General features: G+C 33.6%; 1 protein-coding gene across 1 annotated transcript; it reads left to right on the top strand.

Moving 5' to 3' along the window:
* Positions 1-1,406: 1,406 nt before the first annotated feature.
* On the top strand, positions 1,407-23,268 carry LOC149895446 (actin depolymerizing venom protein gelsolin 1-like). Its single transcript, XM_090119104.1, has 16 exons — positions 1,407-1,468; positions 4,537-4,654; positions 6,361-6,441; positions 7,286-7,360; positions 8,120-8,312; positions 9,887-10,002; positions 11,611-11,788; positions 12,319-12,419; positions 14,363-14,479; positions 15,001-15,069; positions 15,550-15,612; positions 17,091-17,199; positions 21,004-21,116; positions 21,778-21,888; positions 22,740-22,856; positions 23,092-23,268. Exons 2-16 carry the CDS (start codon positions 4,538-4,540, stop codon positions 23,158-23,160), a joined length of 1,629 nt encoding a protein of 542 aa, XP_089975230.1. The 5' UTR covers positions 1,407-1,468; position 4,537; the 3' UTR covers positions 23,161-23,268.
* Positions 23,269-26,310: the final 3,042 nt, after the last annotated feature.

The following is a 26,310-nucleotide window of genomic DNA, read 5'->3' as shown; positions in this document are numbered from 1 at the left end:
TGAATTATTCAGAAATAGATAACGCCTCGACTTATCGCATTAATAATAACTTTAGTTTCTAATAAATAAATGCTTATTTTTGCTTAAACCGACATTACTGAAAAGGTATGGATTTTCACATAATATCTATTCATCGAACAATGAATCTATATCTACTATAGGCTCCTGCAGCTTTAGCTTTAGCTTTAGGATTTCCTATGTGTTAATTCAAGTTACCCTCTATACAGGGTTACTTGTAAAACACCAGTAACCTCACAGGACAAGATAGCTAACATCATAAGTAACAACATTTGTTCTACGACTTTTGATAATTTGTTAGATTTTATTTTCATACAAAAATAAATATAAAATATTCATTTATTTTTCCGTTTGAATATTATAAACTCTACGCGCATCCCAAAAATTACGTAAACAAGAAGCGAACGAGAGGGGAAAGGAGGCATCGCGTCGTCCTTTCGATAATTAATAGAACATAGACTTACAAATGTTGGGAGAGTACAATAAAAACTTTAAAAAATCATTTAAAAATAATGTATTGCGTTATGCCAAAAGTCGTAGAACAAATGTTGTTACTTATGATGTTAGCTATCTTGTCCTGAGAGGTTGCTGGTGTTTTACAAGTAACCCTGTATATGTGTGCTAAATTTCATTGTAATCGGTTCAGTAATATTTTCGAGAAACATACATACACAAACACATAAACATGCATCCATCACAAACAATCAAATATGCCTATGATTAGGTACTTATCAAATCAAAAAAGTTCATAGCTCTTCAGCTTCAACATTGATTAAATGAACAATAAATTACCACATTATAAAAAACAGCCATATCATACAGCCCTTCGACTATAATTTCAATTGTTACAATTTCGCAATTGAGCTCTTGGACTATACACTTGCGCAAGGCTGGCTAGTTCCGATTATGGTGTCTGTTTGTTTGACATTTGACCAATACAGATACGGATTCAAAACAATATAATATAACAAAATCTTAAATTTTAATTATTTTAAGAAAAAAAATTCTTAAAGTCATCGCACGACGATTAAAAATTTTTGAAGTGCCAATACCGTCACGTCATGGAGTAAGGCGATGATTTTAGTATCTTTGAATCTTGCCAAAGAAATTACATTTCAAAGATTATTTCACTGTTTACTGTTAGATAGTCCATTTATCGAGAAAGGCTATAATATCATCACGCTAAGACCAATAGGAGCACAATGCGAGTAAAACCGCGGGGCACAGCTAGTATTGCATAAATTCATACTCGTATAAATTACACAACAACAATAAACCTGTAAATTGTCCTTGCTCAAGAACGAGTCCGGCCCAGTTTCTTTATACGTAACAAAATACGAAAACAAATCATTCAGTCTTCACTCTTCAGATGTTTTAGACTTTAGTTCGAATCAGTTCGAATCATAACTTCATTGTGAAAACACGTGTGTATAAATTTTAGTGAATAAACGTAAGTTTAATTGGATTATTATAAAATTGTAGTTCATTGTTAACACATACTGAGATAAAGTTTTGGACGGTTTCGTTCACATATCGTGAAATATTTTGAATTTTAAACGTGCTCCATCTTGATTTATAAGGTTTTTGAACTTTGCGTAAGTTTTTAGCATTTTATTCTTCTAAATTCACAGATCTAGTAGATCTGTGTCTAAATTGGTTTTTATCTAGCAGTGTTCGTTCATATTGTATTTAATAATACTTTTATAATGGGCGTTGATGCTTCGACAAAATACTAAACCTACCTATGAAACTCGTTTTTTTTAATGCAAAACACTAATTAATGAGATTTTTACAAAAACCTGTAATTTCAAATTTGGGCTCGTTTAATATAAAGCTTTTAAAGCATTTATTCGAAATACGTTACTACAAAAAGACAAAAGGTAGTTTTTTGTAGTAAAACACCAAGTTTGCGTCTTTCTATTTATCCAAATTTATCCGAATCAATACAGCACAAACCCGGTAGTTAGTTTTAAATTATAGTATACCCGGTAGTAAGTTTGTAATATTAAATACTACAAATATAGGTAAGTATATAATACGGTTATATAATAAAATAGTAAAAGCTTGAAACTGTTAAACACTATCATTATTTACTTAACATTGAAATTTTATCGAAATACACATTACGTTCTTGAACTTTTAGGTCAATTAAATGCGATTATATTAATACTTGTACAAACCCTTACTTTTATTACAAACTTTCTGCTCGTGGCTTCGCTCGTATAGTCAATCATTTTTCCTATAGGAATTTTTTTCCGCGGTTAAATAAGTAGGTTTTTAATTTCTATCTTTAAAAATTAAATCTTAGTAACTAGGTACAAAATCGCTCCGTTGTGACATGAAAGAAAGACAAACAAATTCACTTTTGTATTTTTATGTAGTAACTCAGGCCCCGGAACCACAGACACAATAGAAAATCTATTGTGTCTGGGACCGATCGGGCTGCTTGGGGCTCAATGGGATTATACCTACTGGCTTTCCACCCGCGGCTTCGCTCGCTTGGTATAAATCTCTACAAATTATACTTATCTAGCTTACCGCCCGCGGCTTCGCTCGCTTTGTCTAAAACCTAATCTATACTATCTATACTAATATTATAAAGAGGAAAAGTTTGTGTGTATGTATGTATGTATGTATGTATGGTTTTCACGCATAAACTACTGGACCGATTTTGATGAAATTTGGCACAGATAATCTTTAGACCCTGAGAAAGAACATAGGCTACCTTTTATTGTGAAATATGTACCACGGGCGAAGCCGGGGCGGACCGCTAGTAAATTATAATATACTAAAACCTTCCTCTTGAATTACTCTATTAAAAAAACCGCATCAAAATCCATTGCGTAGTTTTAAAGATTTAGCATACAAAGGGACATAGGGACAGAGAAAGCGACTTGGTTTTATATTACCTATGTAGTGATGACTAAGTACTAAAACCTTCTTGAATCATTCTATCAATTATTGCTATCAATTAAAAAAAACCGTTTCAAGTCCGTTGCGTAGTTTTTACATTTAAACATAACTAGCGGTCCGCCCCGGCTTCGCCCGTGGTACATGTTTACGTTTTCTCTACATAAGAACCATCCTCGTACTTCAAGGAATATAATAAAAAAAGAATTATCGAAATCGGTTCAGCCGTTCTCGAGTTATGCGCTTACCAACACATTTATATATATAAGAAGATTAAGGACGAGCTGGACGACGAAGAACTTTGAAAAGATTGTTTATATTTTTATGACGTCATGTCGGCGTGAAATGAGCGGAAAAAATACGTGTTAATTTTTTCCTTAACGATTTTTTTTAACACGCTTTTATTATTAATTATTATTTTATATTAGCTTCGCCTGTATGTTTGAATGTAACCCACTCCTTTAGACTCAATAATTATGATCCACTTTAAACGGACAGATTTAATTCAAACTTTGTACACTTATCAAGGATCGGTGACAATACAATAACTTGAGTTTATCTTATGAAAGCGTGTTTTATATCTATTTACGTGATGTTTCATGTTCTAACTATATCTAGATACCTATATGACGTGATATCAGATATGATGTGATGTGACCTGACGTTTTCAGATCTGATTTTATCTATCTACTAGCTTTCCGCGGTTTCACCCGCTGTGTCTAAAACCTAAAACCTAGTAAATAAAACATTAAACTATAATCTATTTATCTGCTTCCACTAGCTTTCCACCCGTGGCTTCACCCGCTGTGTCTAAAACCTAATAAATTATTCATACACACCTTCCCCTTCAATCACTCTATCTATTAAAAAAAATGCATCAAAATCCGCTGCGTAGTTTTAAATGATTGATACATAGAGACAGAGAAAGCGACTTTATTTTATACTAGGTATATTATCTACGTTCTTCCTCCACAATTAAACGTAGGTATATAACTTGAGCCATACAAGGTTTATAAGGCTTTAAGGAAAAAACAAAGAATTGATATTCTGTTCACATAGTATATAATAGTTAATACTGTTTAGTCATGGCCTTAATACAATGAGTAATAGAAGCATTGTTATTGTTTGGATTCAATCTTTGCGGTTTTTATTATCGCTGACATAAATGTACTTTTTAGTAAATGTTTTAATTGTACCTATTTATAGGCAGTTCCTAATATCTTTAGGGTTCATTAAGCAAAGTAGAAAATGGGACCCTATTACTCTTTTATAGGTAACTACCTACTTGAAATTCAAATTAAAATATTTTATTTCATGAACATAGGTTCAATTCCGGTGTTAGATTAACTTCGCTGTCTGTCTGTCTGTCACCAGGTTGTATCTCAGGTACCGTTATAGGTAGTTACATGTAATGATGGTGATGATGATGATGTGTTTCTGTTGCTTATAACAACAAATATTAGAAAAAATCAACAATGATTTGTAATTGGCATTATGTGGTCTACATATTAACCTTCTGAAGTCTTTAATTTTTAAAGTATAATTCTCGCCTAAAATTGTATAAAAACTACCAAATTATTATTAACCACTTATACTATAATTTTCCAGAATGAAGACGATATATATATGGGCGGTGCTCGCCCTGTGTGTTTGTGTGTCCGCTCGGACCACCACACGCCAGCAGTCCACGCCTATATCACCGCAAATAACATCGCTAAATGATAAGGTAATATATATCACTAGCTTACCGCCCGCGGCTTTGCCCGCTTTGTCTAAAACCTTATAAATTGTATACTAAAACCTTCCTCTTGAATCACTCTATCTATTAAAAAAACCGCATCAAAATCCGTTGCGTAGTTTTAAAGATTTAATCATACAAAGGGACATAGGGACAGAGAAAGCGACTTTGTTTTATACTATCATATATAATACTTTGTAGTGATTATTATGAACAAAAAACTAAACAGGTCATATTTGAACCAAAAAATTGTGAGAACTAGAATTTTTAATGGAACACGGAAGGCTTTAAAATAAAAAGAAGTCGATAGTTCTGGTAATAAACTCAACCTTCTTTTTTGACATCCACGTCGATTATAAAACTGCTTTAAAATATGACAGTGATACAAAATTATATAGCCGCTCCTTCACGTAATACACGAAAAGTAAACCATAATAAAAATATTATGTTTAAAAAAAATATTATGTTTTTTAAAAGTTAGAGTTTGTTCGTTTGGTTGAACGCGCAAATCTCAAGAACTACGTGTCCGATTTGAAAAATTCTTCCAGTGTTAGATAGCCCATTTATCGAGGAAGGCTATAGGCTATATATCATCACGCTAAGACCAATAGGAGCGGAGCAATGCAGGTAAAACCGCGGGGCACAGCTAGTACCTGTACGGCATACCGGTAAAACGAGCAAATAGGTAATTAATGCTTGTGAAATGAGCAATTATTCCATGAATGATGGAAGTCAACGATTAGTTTATAGCGTGACCTTTTATTATATTGTTTTTTAAAATGTGTATGAATGGATCCTACTAATATAATAAATGCGAAAGTTTGTATGTTTGTTTGTTTTTTGTTCATTTAGGCACAAAGAACTGAACCGATTTTCACGAAATTTAATAAATACTTATAGGTAACCTAAGTAGGTAACTATATGTATAATCGTTACCCTCTTGGATTAACACATAGGATTAGGACGCATTTTGTATACCTACGACTAAATCAGATTAAAACGTTAATGTTATAAATGCGAATGTGTGTTTGTTTGTCTTTCTTTCACGTCGCAATGGAGCGATTTTTTGTCATGATTTTTGCATCTGGAGATAGTTAAGAGGCTATTGAGAGTAATAGTATATAAAAATCTCGTTTCGCGGTGTTTGAAGTTAAATTTTCAACGAAACCGCTTGACTGATTCTCATGATGAAATGTGTGTATATCAGTGTCTGAGAATCAGACAATCTATTTTTCGTTTACCGGGACAGCTAGTAATTATAATTATACTAGCTTTCCGCCCGCGGCTTCGCCCGCTTTGTCGTAAAACTAATCCAACTAATATTATAAATACGAAAGTTTGTAAGGATGTGTGTCTTTGTTACTCTTTCACGCAAATACTACTGAACCGATTACAATGAAATTTAGCACACATATAGAGGGTATCTTGGATTAACACATAGGATAGGTTTTATCCCGAAAATCCCACGGGAACGGAAACTATGCGGGTTTTTCTTTGATAACGCGGGCGATGCCGCGGGCGGAAGGCTAGTAAATTATACATATATATACTAAAACCTTCCTCTTGAATCACTCTATCTAATAAAAAAGCGCATCAAAATCGGTTGCGTAGTTTTAAAGATTTAAGCATACAAAGGGACAGAGTAAGCGGCTTTGTTTTATACTATGTAGTAATTTGTAATTTGTTATTTTCAGGATGCAAGGATAAAGGCCAAAACACACCCTGCCTTCGCCAATGCGGGAAAACGGGCCGGTATAGAAATGTGGAGAATTAATGTAAGTTGTTGAATTTATATTATTTTATGTATAGTCACAGATAGGTTATATCTTTACTAATATTATAAAGTTGAAGAGTTTGTTTGTTTGAACGCGCTAATCTCAGGATTTACTGATCCGATTTGAAAAATTCTTTCGGTGTTAGATAGCCCATTCATCGAGGAAGGCTATAGGCTATATATCATCACGCTAAGACCAATAAGCAGCGGAGCAATGCAAAGTTATATTTATATATAACTAAAAATAATGCGTTAAATTGCATGCAAATTTTACGGATCACCTTTCGACGATCTCGCAATTTAGATTTTAGTCTAGGTTTTTACAATCTTAGAGCGTATACGCACTATGCGGGTAACCGCATTGCGGGTAGCCGTCCGGCTGACCGCAAGCACAATTATGTACGTAATATTCATTTCTATGCGCACTGCGATGCGGCTACCGCAGACCGCACAGTGCGCATAGAAATGAATATTACGTACATAATTGTGCTTGCGGTCAGCCGGACGGCTACCCGCAATGCGGTTACCCGCATAATGCGTATACGCTCTTACGGCTACATATCTACTTGTATAAATGGAACATTTTATGTGCAAAGTTGTATCATTTAGGGCCGATTTTTCAATCCTTGTTTAAAATTTATCCGTCCAATAAAGTATTACACGAACATTATAAAATGTCACCTGTAAACTGTCAAATACGGACAATTAGAATACATTTTTGAAATGGTAGTATAATACGTTATTCGATGAATAAGTTTTATCCAAGGATTGAAAAATCAGCCCTTTGTAAAATTGTATATCTATCCAAAAGATTCACGTGATAATATTTGTGTTTGCTTTTCCAGAATTTCGAACCAGTGATTGTGCCACAGAATGACTATGGTAAATTCTACAAGGGTGATTCTTACATCATTTTAAAGGTGAGTAACACATATAAGGAATAAAATAAAATAATCTCCAAATCACATAAAATAAAAAATACAATATTATAACTCCGTTAAAAAGAACCGACTTCAAAAACGGAAAAGTAATAAATAAGAAAGATTTGATATTATTAATTACTACATATTATTTAGATGTGCTATTTATTAAATAGGTTTGAAGTCGGTGACAAGCACTAAGCACTTAGTATTAAGCCCATGTAAGCCGGTAAGTTTAAAGCGCGTCACAAACGGTGAAGATACTATAATATTTTATCTTAAGATACTGTAATATTTTATATTACACTATCTTAACCCGAAATTTTGTGGGTCATTTGTAACAGGATGGCGGTTCTACAGGGGTCTTAGTACGCAATGACAAAAAGAAAAATAATGGTCAGAACGCTGATACCGGATACCTTAAGATACTGTAGTATAAAATATTACAGTATCTTAAGATAAAATATTATAGTATCTTCACCGTGTGTGACGCGCTTTACATTGGCTTGGCTTTCTTATTTATTACTTTTCCGTTTTTGAAGTCGGTTTTTTTTAAAGGAGTTATTTTTATTTTATAATTTTTAGTGTATTTTTTTCAACACGAATCAAACGAGCCCAAATTCGATAAAGTAGTTATTATCAGCCATCTGGTTTCCATAACACGAGCGAAAGCTTAGTATGGTGGATCGTGCCATGTGTGAAAATTGTCCGAATTATTTTAATATATTTTTTTATTTAATGTTAAAAACATTTATTTAGACGACAGCAGATAAACGCAACAACCTATCCTGGGACATTCACTATTGGCTCGGCAGCGAAACATCACAGGACGAAGCCGGGGCGGCGGCCATTTTGACGGTCGGCCTTGATGATAAGTTTGACGGCAAAGCAATACAACACAGAGAAACTATGGGCCATGAGAGTCAGCAGTTTTTGGGGTATTTCACATCTGGTGAGTTTTTATATCACTACATAGTATAAAACAAAGTCGCTTTCTCTGTCCCTATGTATGCTTAAATCTTTAAAACTACGCAACGGATTTTGATACGTTTTTGAAGTGAAACTTCTTTTTCGGGGTTGGAAAAAAATTTAGTGTAACATTTTTTCGTTACGCGTAACATTTTTCCGTTACGCGCCATCTTTTTTTATCCCTACCACGCGTGAGTTGACGTATTTCTGTAAAGTTGCATATAGTAAATAATTTTTTGAAGAATAAGGTCATAAAGAAGTTTCACTAATTCTTACGTGTGTACACTAGTACACGCACACATTTTTTTAATAGATAGAGTGGTTCAAGAGGAAGATTTTAGTATATAATTTATTAGTAGACAAAGCGAGCGAAACCGCGGGCGGTAAGCTAGTTACATTTATTAAATATAACTATTTTTTCGAAGGAAAATCCGCATAGTTCCCGTTCCTTTGGCATTTCCCGGATAAAAAGTAGCCTATGTCATAGGTCTTCAGCTATCTACATACCAAATTTCATTGTAATCGGTGCAGTAGTATTTGCGTGAAAGAATAACAAACATCCATCGAACAATCCATCCCCACAAACTTTGGCATTTATAATATTATGTAGTAGGGATAGTATGCGATACAAATAAGAATAGACAAAGAAAGGGCAAATCTGCGGGCCCAAAGCAAGTAATATTATAATTTACTAGCTGCGCCACGCGGTTTTACCCGCATTGCTCCACTCCTGTTGGTCTTACCGTGATTATATATATCCTATAGCCTTCCTCGATAAATGGGCTATCTAACACCGATAGAATTTTTCAAATCGGACCCGTAGTGCCCGAGATTGGCGCGTTCAAACAAACAAACTCTTCAGCTTTATAATATTAGTATAGATTAGTGTGAATGTCTCAGGTGTGAAAAAAAGACTTTTTTTAACACGCTTTTATTAGCTTTACCTTTGTGTTTGTCGACTACTTTAGGGTCGATTTTGATTTGATTCAACAAACAGTCAGATTAAATTCAAACCTTGTTTACTTATCACAAGAATCGGTGACAATACAATAATTTCATGAAAATAAGTGGGTTTTTAGTTCCTTTAAATTATATAAAAAATAGCTAAATTACCTAAATCATTATTTAAGTTAATATTATGCTATATTTCTGTTATTATTGTGTCATTAAGGAAGGTGGACCCCAAAATACAGGCTGTCCTAGTTTGGGGTCCAAATGTGACATGTTTGTACCTAACCCACAAATTTTTCAATAAATGATTTTTATTTATTACTAGCTTTCCACCCGCGGCATCGCCCGCGCCGTCAAAGAAAAACCCGCATGGTTCCAGTTCCCGTGGGATTTCCGGGATAAAACTTATCCTATGTCCTTTCTCGGATATCAAAATATCTCTATACCAAATTTCATGCAAATTGGTTCAGTAGTTTAGGCGTGATTGAGTAACAGACAGACAGACAGAGTTACTTTCGCATTTATAATATTATAAGTATGGATTATTTATTTATTTATTAATTACTATATGAAACTGTTCTAAACAAGTGCATCATAATATTCTAGCTCTTCGATACTTGGATGGCGGCAACCCTTCTGGCTTTAATCACGTCACGACAAACCCGGGCGCTGAAAAACGAATGTTCCAAGTCAAAGGAAAGAAAAATATTAGAGTTAGACAGGTTAGTAAACAACCGTGAAAAAGGTTATGAATAAAATACTTTTATGTTTTATTATTAGTACTGTATCTTTTATGTTTTCTTTTTTGCTCACATAGACCGGGAGATACTGACACAAAATTTCGAGTCATTTGTAACAGGATGGCGGTTCTACAGGGGTCTTAGTACGCAATGACAAAAAGAAAAATGATGGTGTGAACGCTGGTACCGGTGGGTTAGTCGCGTGGGCGTTAGTCGAACTCGTCGGAAAAATAGCGAAAGTCAAACGATTTGTAACACAAAATTTTTAGAATTTACCGATAGCCCATAAAAAAGAAGTAGGCGGTAGTGTCATGCCATACTTTTCCGGTATGACTTACAGCCCGCCATACCGACGCGAATGTGTTGATTTAAAAAAAACAATTATTCAACCATTTGTACCAAGCTAACTTTTGCACAGGTAACCATCGTCGTGCAGCCATTTACGAAAATCGCCATGCCATACTTTTCGGACGATTCCAAATGGTCGCCATACCGCCGAAAATCTGCAAAATTTTTTTATTTCGCCTATCTTTTTGTACCAGTATTTCATTTGGCTTTTTGGAGAGTATTTGGTAAAATGTGACCATTATTATATTTGCCATACTTCTAGTAGGGGGAAAAAGTGCTGTCATACTTGAAAAATAAATTTATTATTAATTTATATAAGTGAAGATTTCCAACACCTAGATCTTTGAAATTTTGTATTTATATTCGTTGATCCTCAAACTTACAGGAAAAATAAGTGCCATACTGTTACAAATCGTTTGACTTTCGCTATTTTCCGATGAGTTCGACTAACGCCCACGCGACTAAGCCGCCGGTACCAGCGTTCACACCATCATTTTTCTTTTTGTCATTGCGTACTAAGAACCCTGTAGAACCGCCATCCTGTTACAAATGACTCGAAATTTTGTGTCAGTATCTCCCGGTCTAACACACTGTATCTGATTGTTATTGGTGTACCTTGTAATTGGCGTATAGTATTGTATAATGTTCTATTTAATTTATGTTTAGCTGTAAGGTACCTTTTAAAAATAAATAAATAAATAAATAAATAAATAAAAAAGAGCGTAAGTGCCGAGCACACGTGTCAGAAGTGAAACTTCTTTGGCAAGATTCAAAGATACCAAAATCGTCTTACTCCAACGCCTTAAGGCACGTTGAGAGTAAAATATCAAATTCGCGTCACGGCAATACCGTCACGTCATAGATTAAGGCGACGATTTTGGTATCTTTGAATCTTGCCAAAGAAGTTTCACTTCTGATCGGCACACGTGATTTTTTTTTGTTTGTCACTGATTTATGTGTTTTTGTGTTGATGTTATTTGTGTGGTTGTTTTGTGTTGATGACAATACATTTTTCTTTCTTTTTGAAGTGAAAACTTCTTTAGCGGCGTTGAGCACCTTTTCTGTAATGGATATAAAATCTTAAACTCGCGTCAGGACACCTGACCTGATCGAAAAAGCGTAAGACGGATACCATTCCAAAATATCAAACATGCTCAACGTTAATAATCAAGTTTTCACTTCTGCCGGCACTCCCCCAGTGGAACCCGTCTTTTTTTTCTAAATTTTTTTTCACACTTTCAGGTGGACCCATTATTCTCGTCAATGAACAAAGGGGATGTGTTCATACTAGATGTAGGCAATGATGTTCTAATATTCGTTGGTGATAACGCAAGAAACGTGGAAAAAATCAAAGCTAATTCCGTGGCCAACCAGATTAGAGACCAGGATCATAATGGCAGAGCGAAGGTTGAGATTATTGGTGAGTTTCTCATTTATTTATTTGTTTACGATTAATATGATAAAAATATACACAACTGTCATATATAATTTATTTATTCGTAGTCATAACTGTGTCTGTCTATCTGTTACGCTTTCCCGCTTAAACCTCTCAACCGATTTTGATGAAATTTGGCACAGACAATCTTTAGATCCTGAGAAAGAACATATATTTTTAACAAAACATCACGCGGGCGAAGCTGCGGGCGGAAGCTAGTTATGAATAAATCGGGTTTAAATCCGTTAATATTTTTAATTTCTAAATGTATAAAGCGCGTCACACACGGTGAAGATACTATAATATTTTATGTTAAGATTCTCTAATATAAAAAGTTATAGTATCTTAAGGTATCCGGTATCAGCGTTCTGACCATCCTGTTACAAATGACCCACAAAATTTCGGGTCATTTGTAACAAGATGGCGGTTCTACAGGGGTCTTAGTACGCAATGACAAAAAGAAAAATAATGTAACAAAACAAAAACTATTTATAACATATTACTTAAACTTATAGATAAATTCTCCAGCGACGTGGATGTTCAGAAATTCTTCACAGCCCTCGGTTCAGGCAGCAAGGACGTTTTGCCCGAAGAAAGTGCCGGTGGTGATGATCAGGTATGGTTTAAAAGAAATAATAATAATATTTAATTTAATAAAAAAAATGTGTGCGTGTACTAGTGTACACACGTTAGAAGTGAAACTTCTTGTCTTCTTTATGACCTTATTTTTCAAAAAATAATTTACTATATGCAACGTTACAGAAATACGTCGAATCACGCGTGGTAGGGATAAGAAAAAGATGGCGCGTAACGGAAAAATGTCACGCGTAACGAAAAAATGTTACACTAAATTTTTTTCCAACCCCGATAAAGAAGTTTCACTTCAAAAATATATAATTAAATTTTTATTAGCAAGTAGGCTTACATTACAAATTAACAATTTATGTACTTACAACTACTTAATTATTAAAACTTACAGGCTAAAAGGAATGCTGCTCAGCATTTTACAGTGAAAGCATAGACTTTCACTGCAGAGCTTTTCAGCGACACCTTATATCGGTATCTAATTATAAAAATGTAATGTTAATATTCAATATTTATAAACTCAAACTCAAACTCAAACATTTATTTATTCAATTAGACTTCTTCTAGAAGCACTTTTGAAACGTCATTAAGTACATGTTTTTAACATTACCACCGATTCGGAAAGCAGTATCTACGGAGAAGAATCGGCAAGAAACTCCATAGTTGCTCTTTTTAATCATGTCAGATTTACAATTTTACAAATTACATAATATGTAATATCATAATATATTATCATAATATACCAAAGAACTGTCCTGTGGTTTTTACGCGACAACCCTCCATGGGTTTTTATCTTCCATATATTCCTTAATACTGTAATAGGCTCTCTTGACAAGTACATTTTTTATATAAGATTTAAATGTAGAACTACTAAACTCTTTAATATTATGAGGAATTCTGTTGTAAAAGCGTATACCTTGGCCCATAAATGAATTTTTAACTTTAGCTAGCCGGAATAATGGCATTTCAATTTTATTTCTGTTTCTTGTGTCATAACAATGTCTATCTCCTACTTTTGTGTGTAAGTAAGCGTTATTATGTACATATAAAATATTATTAAATATATACTGCGACGGTACAGTAAGGATACCAGCATTCTTAAAGAGATCTCTTAGTGAGTCTCGAGCACGCAAATTATATACAGAGCGTATGGCTCTTTTCTGTAATATAAATATAGTTTCTATATCTGCAGCCCTGCCCCATAGCAGAATTCCATAGGACATTATGCTATGAAAGTAGCTAAAGTAAACCAATCTAGCCGTTTCTTCATCGGTGAGATGCCTTATTCTTCTAACTGCATATGCAGCTGAGCTGAGCTTAGCAGCGGTGGTGGTAACATGGGCCCCCCATTGAAGCTTCTCATCTAATGTCAAACCAAGAAAAACAGTCGATTCCACAGGGTATAATACCTCCCCGTTTAAAATAATATTCCTTTGCACCTTTTTTACATTTGGGAGGATAAATTCTACACAATTTGTTTTTTTTGTATTTAATAGTAAATTATTAGCATTAAACCAATTGGATATGCGTAAAAGAGCAGAGTTTACTTCGTCAACATTTGTGTCATGTCTATATAGTGTGTCATGTATATATAATAAAGAAATATAGAATAACATAATAAATAATAGCATTTCTTTATTATATAAAAAGTTAAAAAGAAAGATACAGTGGTTTCAACACACAACAATAATACTGTAAGGTAAATAATCACTATGTACTATAAAAAAGAGCGTGTGTATCAAGCACATGTGTCAGAAGTGAAACTTCTTTAGCAACATTCAAAGATACCAAAGTCGTTGCCATACTCCATGACGTGACGGTATTGGTATCTCGCCTAAGATGTTTCACTTCTGACACGTGTGTTCGGCAAACACGCTCTTTTTTTAGTTTTCTACAAAGTGAGTGGAAGGCTAGTAAATAATAAACATACTTATTATATTAATAATTAATAAAGATCATTTTTCCAATTTTCAGGCATTTGAACGCAATGAAGAGGACACAGTTACATTGTCAGAGGTTTCCGACGCGTCTGGTTCGATCAAAGTGACGCCATTGAGAAAACCATACACACAGGATCAGTTGAAACCACAGGTAAATATTATCTTTAGAAATTAAATACTTTTAACGGATTTTAAACGTGATTTATAACTAGCTGCTGCGCGCGGTTTCACCCGCGTGGCTCCGCTTCTGTAGGTCTTAGCGTGATGATATATAACCTTCCCCGATAAATGGGCTCTTCTCCGAAAAATCTAAAACCGAAAGAATTTTTCAAATCGGACCAGTAGTTCCCGATTAGCGCTTTCAAACGAACAACCGAACTCTGCAGCTTTATAATATTAGTATAGATACAATATATTGGTAAAAATTGGTTAGAATTTAAGTAAGTGAAGTCCCATGTCCCCAAGTGGAGTGAGGGGCAGATGATGATACATCTGTTTCACTGATCGATTTTCTTTAGGGACAAGTGGGTGATCAACCTTCTGTGTCCTGTCAGACCGAGACATTTTTTTTTCTTCGTCTCCACCGGGAATCGAACCCAGGTCCCCTTGGTGTACCGAAGAGGCGGTCAAGTTAGAATTTAGTATATTTTTATTATTATTTTCTATTTTCAGGAAACCTACATCTTGGACACAGTCAGCGGTAGCATATATGTTTGGGTTGGAAAGCAGGCATCACCAAAAGTAAGTGTTATTAATATATTTCGTATGTATGTCTGTCTGAACATCGAAACTGCTGAACCTGCAAAAGTGCATAACTTATTTTAACAAAAGATAATGCTTTTTTGAAATCTTCCAAATGGTCAGAACATGAGAAAATGTAAAACTTTCGCAGCATTCATTTGGCAAGAAACAATATTTAAGTCGGTTCAAACTCAAACTCAAACATTTATTAGACTTCTTATAAAAGCACTTTAAAAAAGTCATTACATATTTTTTAAAAATTACCACCGATTCGGAAAGCAGTATCTATGGAGAAGAACCGGCAAGAAACTCCATAGTTGCTTTTTCCAAAAAATTCGAATAAAATTCACAAACCACTCTATATAATTATAGTTAAAAATTGTGTGCTTGTGTGTGTATGTGTCTGATATATTTGTAAGGTCATATAAAAGTTAATTTATTAAAATATAGTTTTAAAATAATGATTATTTTCTTCTTCAGGAAAAGTCCGAAGCGATGGCAAAGGCGCAGCAGTATTTGACGTCCAAAAACTATCCTTCTTGGGTAATAATTAATTAATATCTATATATCTAGCTGTAAACAACGAATTAACAAAATCGGTCCAGCCGTTTACGCGAGATGCCGTGACCAAAATAAATAAGGATTTATTTTATACTAGCGGTCCGCCCCGGCTTCGCGTGGTACATATTTACGTTTTCTCTACATAAGAACCATCCTCGTACTTCATGGAATATAATAAAAAAAGAATCATCGAAATCGGTCCAGCCGTTCACACGTGATGCCGTGACAACGCAAAATGGGTTTCATTTTTAGGGTTCCGTAGCCAAAATGGCAAAAACGGAACCCTTATAGTTTCGTCATGTCCGTCTGTCCGTCTGTCCGTCTGTCCGTCTGTCACAGCCGATTTACTCGGAAACTATAAGTACTACAGTGATGAAATTTGATGGGAATATGTGTTGTATGAACCGCTACAAAAATATGACACTAAATAGTAAAAAAAAGAATTGGGGGTGGGGCCCCCCATACATGTAACTGAGGGATGAAATTTTTTTTTTCGATGTACATACCCGTGTGGGGTATCAATGGAAAGGTCTTTTAAAATGATATAAAGTTTTCTAAAAAACATTTTTCTTAAAGTGAACGGTTTTTGAGATATCAGCTCTCAAAGTCGTAAAAAGTATGTCCCCCCCCCTCTATTTTTATAACTACGGGGTATAAAATTCTAAAAAAAATAGAGGTGATGCATGCTAATTAACTCTTTCAACGATTTTTGGTTTGATCAAAGTATCTCTTATAGTTTTTGAGATAGGTTGATTTAACTGTAATTTATTATATTTGCTGCTACGGAACCCTTTGTGCGCGAGCCCGACTCGCACTTGGCCGGTTTTTTATATACATACTAGCGGTCCGCCCCGGCTTTGCCCGTGGTACCTACATGTTTAAACTATCCTATCTCTCAAGATGGATCGAACTGCACATGGTGTGCCAATTTTATTATAATTGGTTAAGTGGTTTAGGAGTCCATTGAGGACAAACTTTGTGACACGAGATTTATATACAGGGTGTCCCACTATTGGTATACTAAGCGCGAAGGAACTTGTAGTTTTGCATACACTGATCACGTAAAAAATACTTAAAAAAAAATTACGTCCAAAATTTTTTTCTAAATTTTTCCTGAAAATCCATGTTTTCTTCTCTAGCTTCGCGCAGCCGGCATATACCGCTTCTCTTATATGAGCATTTTATCTATGAAAACATAATCTTAAACGATAGCTCACGTGCTGGTGGCAAAGTTGGGCGGCTCGCTTGTTATGGGTGTACACATAGAGTTTTAAGAATTCATCTATTTGAAAAAAAATGAATCTGGAATTTTTTAATTATTTTTTACGTACTCAGCGTATGCAAAACTATAACCTCCTTTGAGCTTAGTATACCATCAGTGGGACACCCTGTATATTAAGATAGATAGATATAGATATTGTTTTGAATCTTTTTTCTATTGTTTTTATTCTTATTTTCAGGTGCATGTTGCTAGGATACCCCAAGGAACTGAGCCGGCGGTTTTCAAACAATATTTCACAACATGGCGCGATGTTGGCATGTCTCATAGCCGTCTTGTTCGCTCCATCGGTGCGTAAACGGGCGGTTGAAACGCGGCGTTTTTTTATAAACAAATTTTTTAAGAAGTTTTCTTTAAAAAACATACCTATTAAGACTATTATAATCACAGAATAATAATATATTATGTTTTTAATATAACTATTTCAAAACATACTTTCAATATATCTGAGGATTTTTCATGTTTCAATTGTGTTTTAAATTTGTAAATACTCTCTGGAAACACAATATAAGTTATAAAGAAATAAAATTATGAAACATATAATGTTTCTTGATATTATGGTCGTCAGATAAACGGACGAGTGAAACGCGGCGTTTACATCAAACGAGCGAAGGTATTCTTACGTTGTTGTTAGTGCGTTCCAAAACATTCTATGCAATGTTCTAATACTGAACAACACTGAATACGAGTTTTCGTTTACACTAAAAGATCACGAAATAATGCTCTTGCTCTAGCTCTATGTTCGTTTTATGTAAATACACCGCTATACATAAACAAAACGAGATAGATAGAAAAAATCTTAGAGCTAGCGCGCACGAGCAACTTTGTCTCCGCAACTATTTTGTCTCTCCCATCAATTGTATGGGGAGTTGCGTCGCTACGTGCGCGCACTTACATACTAGCCCATAGGTGGGAGAGACAAAATAGTTGCTGAGACAAAATAGTTGCGGAGACAAAGTTGCTCGTGCGCGCTAGCTCATTACGTTAAAAACATTGAGTTACTATGTACTACGTACTAGACAGGGCATCTCTACTACATTATTTGTAACACGAGTTAGAGTCAATCGTCTCAAACCAATTTATTTTTGTTATGCTGATTGGTTTTAATTGATATGTTTATTGATATTTTTTAATAAGATAAACAATATTTATTTGTTACATTGATTGATTTTAATTTATAAGTAACTAGCTTTCCGCCCGCGGCTTCGCCCGCGTTTTCAAAGAAAAACCCGTTCCCGTAGGATTTCCGGGATAAAACCTATCCTATGTCCTTTCTCGGGTATCAAAATATATCTATACCAAATTCCATGCAAATTGGTTCAGTAGTTAAGGCGTGATTGAGTAACAGACAGACAGACAGAGTTACTTTCGCATTTATAATATTAGTATGGATAAGAGGCAGAATATCTACAAAGTGTATGACTCACTAGCCGCCCCGCGCCGCCATCAGATTTTGTTCGTGGTGCCCTCTCTATACGTAGTAATATACCTCAATGGTTAAAAATACATTGGAATTAACTAGTCTATAAAATTTAAATATACATTGTATTTGTTCCGAACTTGAATATTATAAATATGTATATAATGTAACGATTTCTTTATAGTTTAATATTTTTTTAATTAAAATATGTATTATTATTTCATGAATGGTATGACATAAAAATTGTAATGTTGAATGCTATTTCACTTGCAGTGTGTTAAATTCATTGCATGCCATCTCGCTCGCACCTTAATAATGTGGGTATTACATTTTTGAAATATATTGAAATAAAACACAAAATATAATGATCAATATATTTATTTATTTCTAACAATAAAAGAATAAAGTGTAAAAAAGTTTACAAAATATCAAATTTTTAACCGCCACCTTCAAACCTTACCTAAGGTTCATCTAATCAAAGGTTGTAGTGAAAAATGAAAAATTTGTATAAGAAATAAATTGAAATAAAATTGAATATTTTTTTATCAAATTGTAGTCCATGTTAGTATGATTTAACTTTATAAGAATGAAAATGGAATGACAATACTCATCGGGTTAAATATTATTTTTTATTGTTTGCTATAATACTCATTTTTGTAATGTTTTAACAATAAACAACATCAAACCATGCATGCGTTTTATTTTAACAAAATGGTATTCATATGCAATATAGATATACATATATTCCTTTCTTTGTGATAGAGTTATTGCGAAAAAAGATACAGAAGAAAATCACAAGTTGAAGCAAATATTATTAAGCTATTGCATAGCTTCTATCGCGGGCCTTGAGCGCGGGGACCGAATCCAGAAATTGCGTAACGAAAAACCTCACGCTCCCTACTCAGACGGGCACGGAGGTGTGGCTTGAAGGCATAGCATGCAATAGCTTTACCGCGGCAGTCCCCGAGTGCCACACGTCTTTTTATGAATACAAAAGTATTTTTTGTCTTTCTATCACGTCGCAATGGTTTTGCGGTTTGCGCTTTGCTGTTTCACCCGCGTGGCTCCGCTTCTGTTGGTCTTCACGTGGTGAAATAATAATATTATAGCCTATAGCCACCCTATAGCCTTCCTCGATGAATGGGCTATCAAACACCGAACGAATTTTTCAAATCGGATCGGAAATCAGTAGTTCCTGAGATTAGCGCATTCAAACAAACAAACTCTTCAGCTTTATAATATTAGTACCTATGTATATATTATTTATAGAACGTTTGACTAGCTGTGCTCCGTGGTTTTACCCACATTGCTCCTATTGGTCTAAGGATCTAAGCATGATGATATCCAGTGTGGAAATTTTCGATGGGCGCTAGTGAAGCAAGCGAATTTTCGAAATTCTATGAACGCAGTTCTATTTCTTTTTAAAAATAAGGGGATGTTTCCTTTCGGCAAAATAAGCTGTCTCCTGTATTTCAAATACTTTCCAGGGCCCATCGAAAATTTCCTCACTGTATATATAGCCATCCCCGATAAATGGACTATCTAACACTGAATGAATTGTACAAATCGGACCCGTAGTTCCTGAGATTGGCGGGTTCAAACAATATAGTGTTCAATTCATTTAATAATAATAATTGTCACGTGTTCATTTTTATAAAATTTTAGTAAAACGCCATTTTTTGTATCATAGTTATCATCCCGGCTTCAAGGTTGATGAAAAAATAGTACATGTTTTACGCAATATAAAAAAAATGTTTATCATTTAGGTATCAATGACGTCGCGGTTGGCGCAGTGGTAAAGTAACTGCCTACTGAGCCGACGGTCCCGGGTTCGATCCCCGGTCAGGGCAAATATTTGTGTGATGAACTCAATTATTTGTTCTTGGGTCTGGGTGTTATTATCTATATATGTATTTATTAAATATTATATTTATCGTCGCCTAGTACCCACAACACAAGCCTTAATTGAGCTTACTGTGGGACTAGGTCGATTTGTTAATAATGTCCTATAATATTTATTATTTATTTATTATTAATTATTTAAATTATTTATTTCTGTAAAATCATAACAATGCAATCAAACAACCAAGCTCTTTTGTTGATTCAATTGATACTAATATATTTTTTTTCTACCTAAAATCTAAACAGCACTAGCGCGTAGTATTACAATATTATTTGTGCTATTATATTGTATTCTGCGACAGCACTGTCAATTTATTTATTGTAAAGACAAACTATTGATTCTCTTTTTCCACACGTACTAATACCTAATCCACATCTGTGTTCCACACTTCAGAGGTTAATTTTTAAAAGAGTATATGTATTGAGATTGACCCTGTCTCTTCAACTATTGTTATTCCAAAATTAATCCAAAACAGTGCTATACGTTAAGGCATCTATAATCTTATATATAAAAATGAATCGCAAAATGTGTTGGTAAGCGCATAACTCGAGAACGGCTGAACCGATTTCGATAATTATTTTTTTATTATATTCCTTGAAGTACGAGGATGGTTCTTATGTAGAGAAAACGTAAACATGTACCACGGGCGAAGCCGGGGCGGACCGCTAGTAATTAATAAATATTACATATATTTTAGCATAAACATTGTTGTTGATTATCATTTCCTCTTTTCTATACTTAATTTATAATTCATCAATAATATCTTCCCAGATTCCTCGTATTATCAAAATTTAGACTCTGACACCAAGAATCACTTATATGAGGTCGATATTGATAGACAGAATTACATCACATTCAACGAAGTTCCGGATTACAATCAAGCCGTGAGTACATCCATACTACCAAAGAGTATAGTAACTATTGCATACTACTATTTGAAAAGAAAGAAAAATAATTTATTAAGGGTGGTTTTCCACCAATAATGTGGTAAGAACCAATTATATCGCTTCTTTTAGTTTGAAGTTTGAAGCACAGTATTACAATATTATTTCCTAATTGTAATACTGAGTGTAATACTGTGGTTTGAAGCGACACTATTGGTTATTTTCAAACACATTCCTCGCTACACATCCTCACACATTATTGTTGGAAAAGCAACCTTATGATCGAATAAATTATTTTTACATTATTAAAATGCAAAACATATTTCTAAGAAAATCTTATTTTGCACATTACTTTTTAATCAATAGATTTGAAAGTTGACCAAGCGATCGGGAAATTGGAAAGTTCGATGATTTAAATATAGCACGATAGATGGCGCCATGCTAAAATTGTCTATTGTTTTTGGTGATTGCGGCAAATGCTTGAATTTTTAACAGGGTTTAGTATTAACTTGGGTATAAATTGTGAAATTATTTTTAAACGGAAAGTCTTTTCTGGCATACTTTTTGCATGGCATGAATTTATAATGTAATATTAGTATAACACTATTTTGCCCAAATTTGCCTTATGTTTCTTGTTTTACAAGTTTTGTATTCGTTTTAGGATTTATTAAACACAGAAGTATATCTTTTACAAACTCCTCAAACCGTGTACATTTGGTTTGGGAGGGAAGCAGAACTGTCTAAACGCAAATCACTTGCTAATATTATAAGAGTAAGTATTTTTAACTACGATAGAAATTCTATAATAATTCATTCTATGATAGAAGAACAAGGATGTTGTGGCATGTTGGGGAATTCGGAACTATGGCTGTCATATTTTAAAATGTCATATTTTGATGACAGTTTATTTTTGATTAATTTTAATGCGAAGTTAATCTGTCTGTCTATCTGTCTCTTCTTCACACCTCAACCACGGACCGCATATTGATGAAATTTGGTACAGATTTACTTTGAGGCCCGTTAAAGGAATAAGATATATATTTAACCCAGAAATCATACGAGGACGGGAACTATACGGGTTTTCGACGTGGTATACTACGCAGACGAAGCGGCGACCGGAAAGCTAGTTTACAATAATTTTACACAAACTGACAAACCATTCCTATAATTATAACTACCTATATTTAAATTTGCAAAAAATATTGCAATCGTTACTTTAATGTTAACGCAAGTTCAAATTCAATAATATCTGAAAAATTGGAGATCGAGAAATGTCCGACAGTCTGTCTGACAGCAACTTGCAAGTCTACTTGCAGGTGGAAACGCGGAATTAACTTGCAAGCTGCTGTCAGACAGACTGTCGGACATTTCTTGCGGAAGTTTTCTTGCAGATGGACAGGCGGCCTTACACCATATTAATTATATTATATTACATGAACGAAGTAGTTTGTATACTTCGTCAATGATTTTAATAATTTTAAGTTAATAAATATTAGAATTCTAAATAAAAGGACTTTTAGAAATCACTCATGAAACTTTAACTTATTTAATTCCAAACAAAAAACCTTATAAACTAAAAAAAATATTAAACTATGAACTAATCATTTATAAATATATTTCCAGGCGTTTTTAAGAGTTCGCCATAACTACGGAATGGAAGACATGTTGGCTGTAAAACAGGGTCTAGAACCATCAGCGTTTGTTCAAATGTTTGCCGATTGGGATTCTGATATGTGGATGGTAGATATTTATATATTTTACTAAAAAATAATAAATTAATAAATATAATATGTATGCTCTTAAATATAACACACACCGTACACGCATAATTAAAAACCAAGATAGATCTCTTGATAATGCTCAATACACGATTAAAAAAGTTATTACGTGATGATGAATATGCGTGAATGGTGAAATACAGACAGTCCTTACAAAGTCGTGGCTTGAATGGTAAATTTATAACTTTTTTTTACAGAAAATCCAACAATATGAAGAAGCACGCGAAGCTGTTCTTCGTAATAATGAAATGGAAAACGACATTTAATTTAAAATTTAAATCCTATTGTGAATGTATTTAGTGTATCTGTTTACAAAATTACAATACCAAAGATAATTTATATATTTTTTGCTTCAATAAAGTAATAATGAGTAATCTTGGTGTTTTATTCTTTGTAGAAATCCATTATATTATTATAAACATAATTTTTAACATATTGAGTAAATAATAACTACTACTGCTATTAATCCTACTTCCTACTATTTATAAATGCCAAAGTTTGTGATATTGGATCATGGATGTATGTTTGATACTCTTTCACGCAAATGCTACAGAACCGATTTTAATGAATTTTGGTATGTAGGTAGCTGAAGACCCAGAATAAGACATACGCTACTTTTTAAGTTTAAGTTTATGGGTAGTCCCACAGCAACGGGAACTATGCGGGTATTTCTTTGAACGGGAAAACGCGGGTGGAAATCTAGATCTGTTATATTATACTCTGTCCATTATATTATTTGCTTTTTGACAGCTTCACGCCTATGAAGGATTGCATTGTCTATGTTAAAATGTCATACAAATAATTATCGTTCTTCATGGACAGGTCCCGCCCACTTAGTGATGTCTACACAGAATTATTCAATGATGGGTCGATAGATTATAATAATCGATAGAAATACTCTGTAAAATATATCCGATGCAGAATAACTCTTCTATTATGTTATATAATTTAAACGTAAAGACAACCAAATTGTAAGATAGAAACCAATAAATAATAAAATATTAGTTTAGTTTAGTTTTAACATACAATGCATAGATATGTGGTCTTATTATTACATATCTTATTAGTACGTTTACGTTGTAATTATTATTTACGTACCTGATTCGATTTATGATAATATCTTTAATTTATAATTGTAATGGTATCACAATCGATAATCTTTTGAACATCACTTCTGGTATCACCCGTCGAGCTGTCAAAAAGCAATTCTTATAGTGGACAGACTATAGTACCTATATCTAATAATACTAATATTTATATACAAATAATATTATATAGCTGAATAGATTGTTTATTTGTTTAAATAATTGAAAGCGTTAATCCCAGAAGCTACTGATTCGATTTGATATTACAGATCAAAATGATTATTATATTAATAAATTAAAGTTATATTATATTTACGTAGGTTATTATTTTGTGCTATCATTGCAAAAATGTTTGTGCGGACCGTGCAGACTAAGCTCGTGCAAAGTGCTGTGTGGACCCACTGTAAGCAATCGTTATATAATCTATGGCTTGGTATTAATTTATTCTTGAATTTATTCTATTGCGTAGACAGAGAAACCAATAGACAAATTGATATCATTAAAGAGCAACTTATGCCGGTGTTATGTAAAGAAATGAGAGAGAACGATAAAATTTTTTGTTTCACGCAGCGTGCCACTTTTTTCAAGAATAGCAACCTACTTTGATAAACAAAGTTTCGTCGAAAATCGATTTGTGAAAAATCGATTTAAAAAAAAATAATCGATTTTTGTTTTCACCTCGACTTTTAATGCGAAAAAACCTATTCGATGTAAGGTAAAAAGCCCCAATACCGGACCATGTACCAGTATCGGAACACTCCATGCATTTGTATATATATATTTGTGAATATAGATATACTTTTTTATCTATATTATTTGTAAATACATGGAGTACAGATGACGCTGATTTTTTTATCGACTTGTTCAGTAAACTTACTTACCAATTTTTTCATAATACCATTTATTATACTGAAGTTAGCTGTCAGGTGTAAATTTTAAAATTTTTTATCACAAATTAATTACAGTAAACCAATGCTTCTAAAAATTTTCATTTGTAATTTTTATTAATTTTCACATGTGAAATTTTTGAATTAATTTTTTGAAGTGAAACTTCTTTACGGAGTTCGAAAAAAATTTAGTGTAACATTCTTTTGTTACGCGTGATATTTTTCCGTTACGCGCCATCTTTTCATCCACGCGTGATTCGACGTATTTCTGTAAAGTTGCATATAGTAAATTATTTTTTGAAAAATAAGGTCGTAAAGAAGTCTCACTTCTAACGTGTAATTTAATTGCCATCTAATTTCATGAATATTTTTAGTCTGTCAACTTTAGTGTCATATTTTGTCATCCATCGCACAGATAGCACTATTTACAAAAATCGATTTAAATTGTGTAATTCTTATAATCGATTTATTAAAAATCGATGTTTACCATTAATGAAATCGATTATAAAAAATCGACAATGGAAAAAAAAATCGATTAAAGTAATAATCGATTATTTATTCACTTCCCTATGTCTACGTTCTATTGACTATTCCTACAGCCTACTCTATGCCCATTCCGATTTCCGTAAGAAAATTTGCTGTGGTCTGATTTCGGAAGCAAACGTCATGTTGATTTTTAATTTTTTACAAATTCTTTTTCTGCGTTTGTAGTTCAAACACAACATATTGTGTTCTTTATTATTTGCAATGCCATTTCTGTGAATTGCGAGAAATTCTCTTTGAATTGAATCGTAGGAAGTTTTGATTGTCGTTCATCTGTTGTTTTACAGGTTGGAATAGAAGTTAGTTTTTATATTATGTCCTTCGTTGTATTTAGGGAAACTTGATATGGGACAATGAAACTATTGTTTTATTCCAAAACTATCAATGATCAGGTATTTTTGATGCGTCAGGTTTTTGTTGGTTGTCGGTTGTCGTCACACAGAATCTGAGTGATCTGTCAAGTGTCAAGTATTTTCTGTTTGTAATTTGGTTGTGTTTATCGTGAGATAATATTTTACTTTCTAGTGGTTATCGGTTACGGTTTACAGAAGGTAGTGAGGTTATAATATAGGCACATATATCTTTCTATTTTCTTTGGTATTTTTCCTCACAAAAATATGCTGACATATTTTTGTGAGGAAAAATACCAAAGTATTCAAGTATCTTGATATCAAAGAGTTCAGCATAACATAGATATTTATATACATTATATTAAATTATGGGAGCCAAAATGAAACAGTAACAGTGTCAATTGACAATACAACTATCGCTTCGCGGTTTCACCCGCATGATTCCGCTCCTGTTGGTCTTAGCGTATATATATTATATAGCCTATAGTCTTCCTCAATAAATGGGCTATCTAACACCGAAAGAAATTTTGCAAATCGGACCAGTAGTGCCT

Source organism: Colias eurytheme, chromosome 31 (assembly GCF_061535395.1).
Source record: "Colias eurytheme isolate Ceu_HAF_F1 chromosome 31, ilColEury1 Martin Lab GWU primary, whole genome shotgun sequence".
Taxonomy (NCBI): Eukaryota; Metazoa; Arthropoda; class Insecta; order Lepidoptera; family Pieridae; genus Colias; species Colias eurytheme.
The sequence above is the reverse complement of the archived record's forward strand: the minus strand, read 5'-3'. Positions and strand labels throughout refer to the sequence as shown.

Bases quoted from the DNA above. Each gene is read 5' to 3' on its own strand.
- LOC149895446 (XM_090119104.1), top strand. From the start codon at position 4,538: ATGAAGACGATATATATATGGGCGGTGCTCGCCCTGTGTGTTTGTGTG. The intron at 4,655-6,360 runs GTAATATATATC...TGTTATTTTCAG, and splicing joins TAACATCGCTAAATGATAAG to GATGCAAGGATAAAGGCCAA. The intron at 15,613-17,090 runs GTAATAATTAAT...TCTTATTTTCAG, and splicing joins CCAAAAACTATCCTTCTTGG to GTGCATGTTGCTAGGATACC.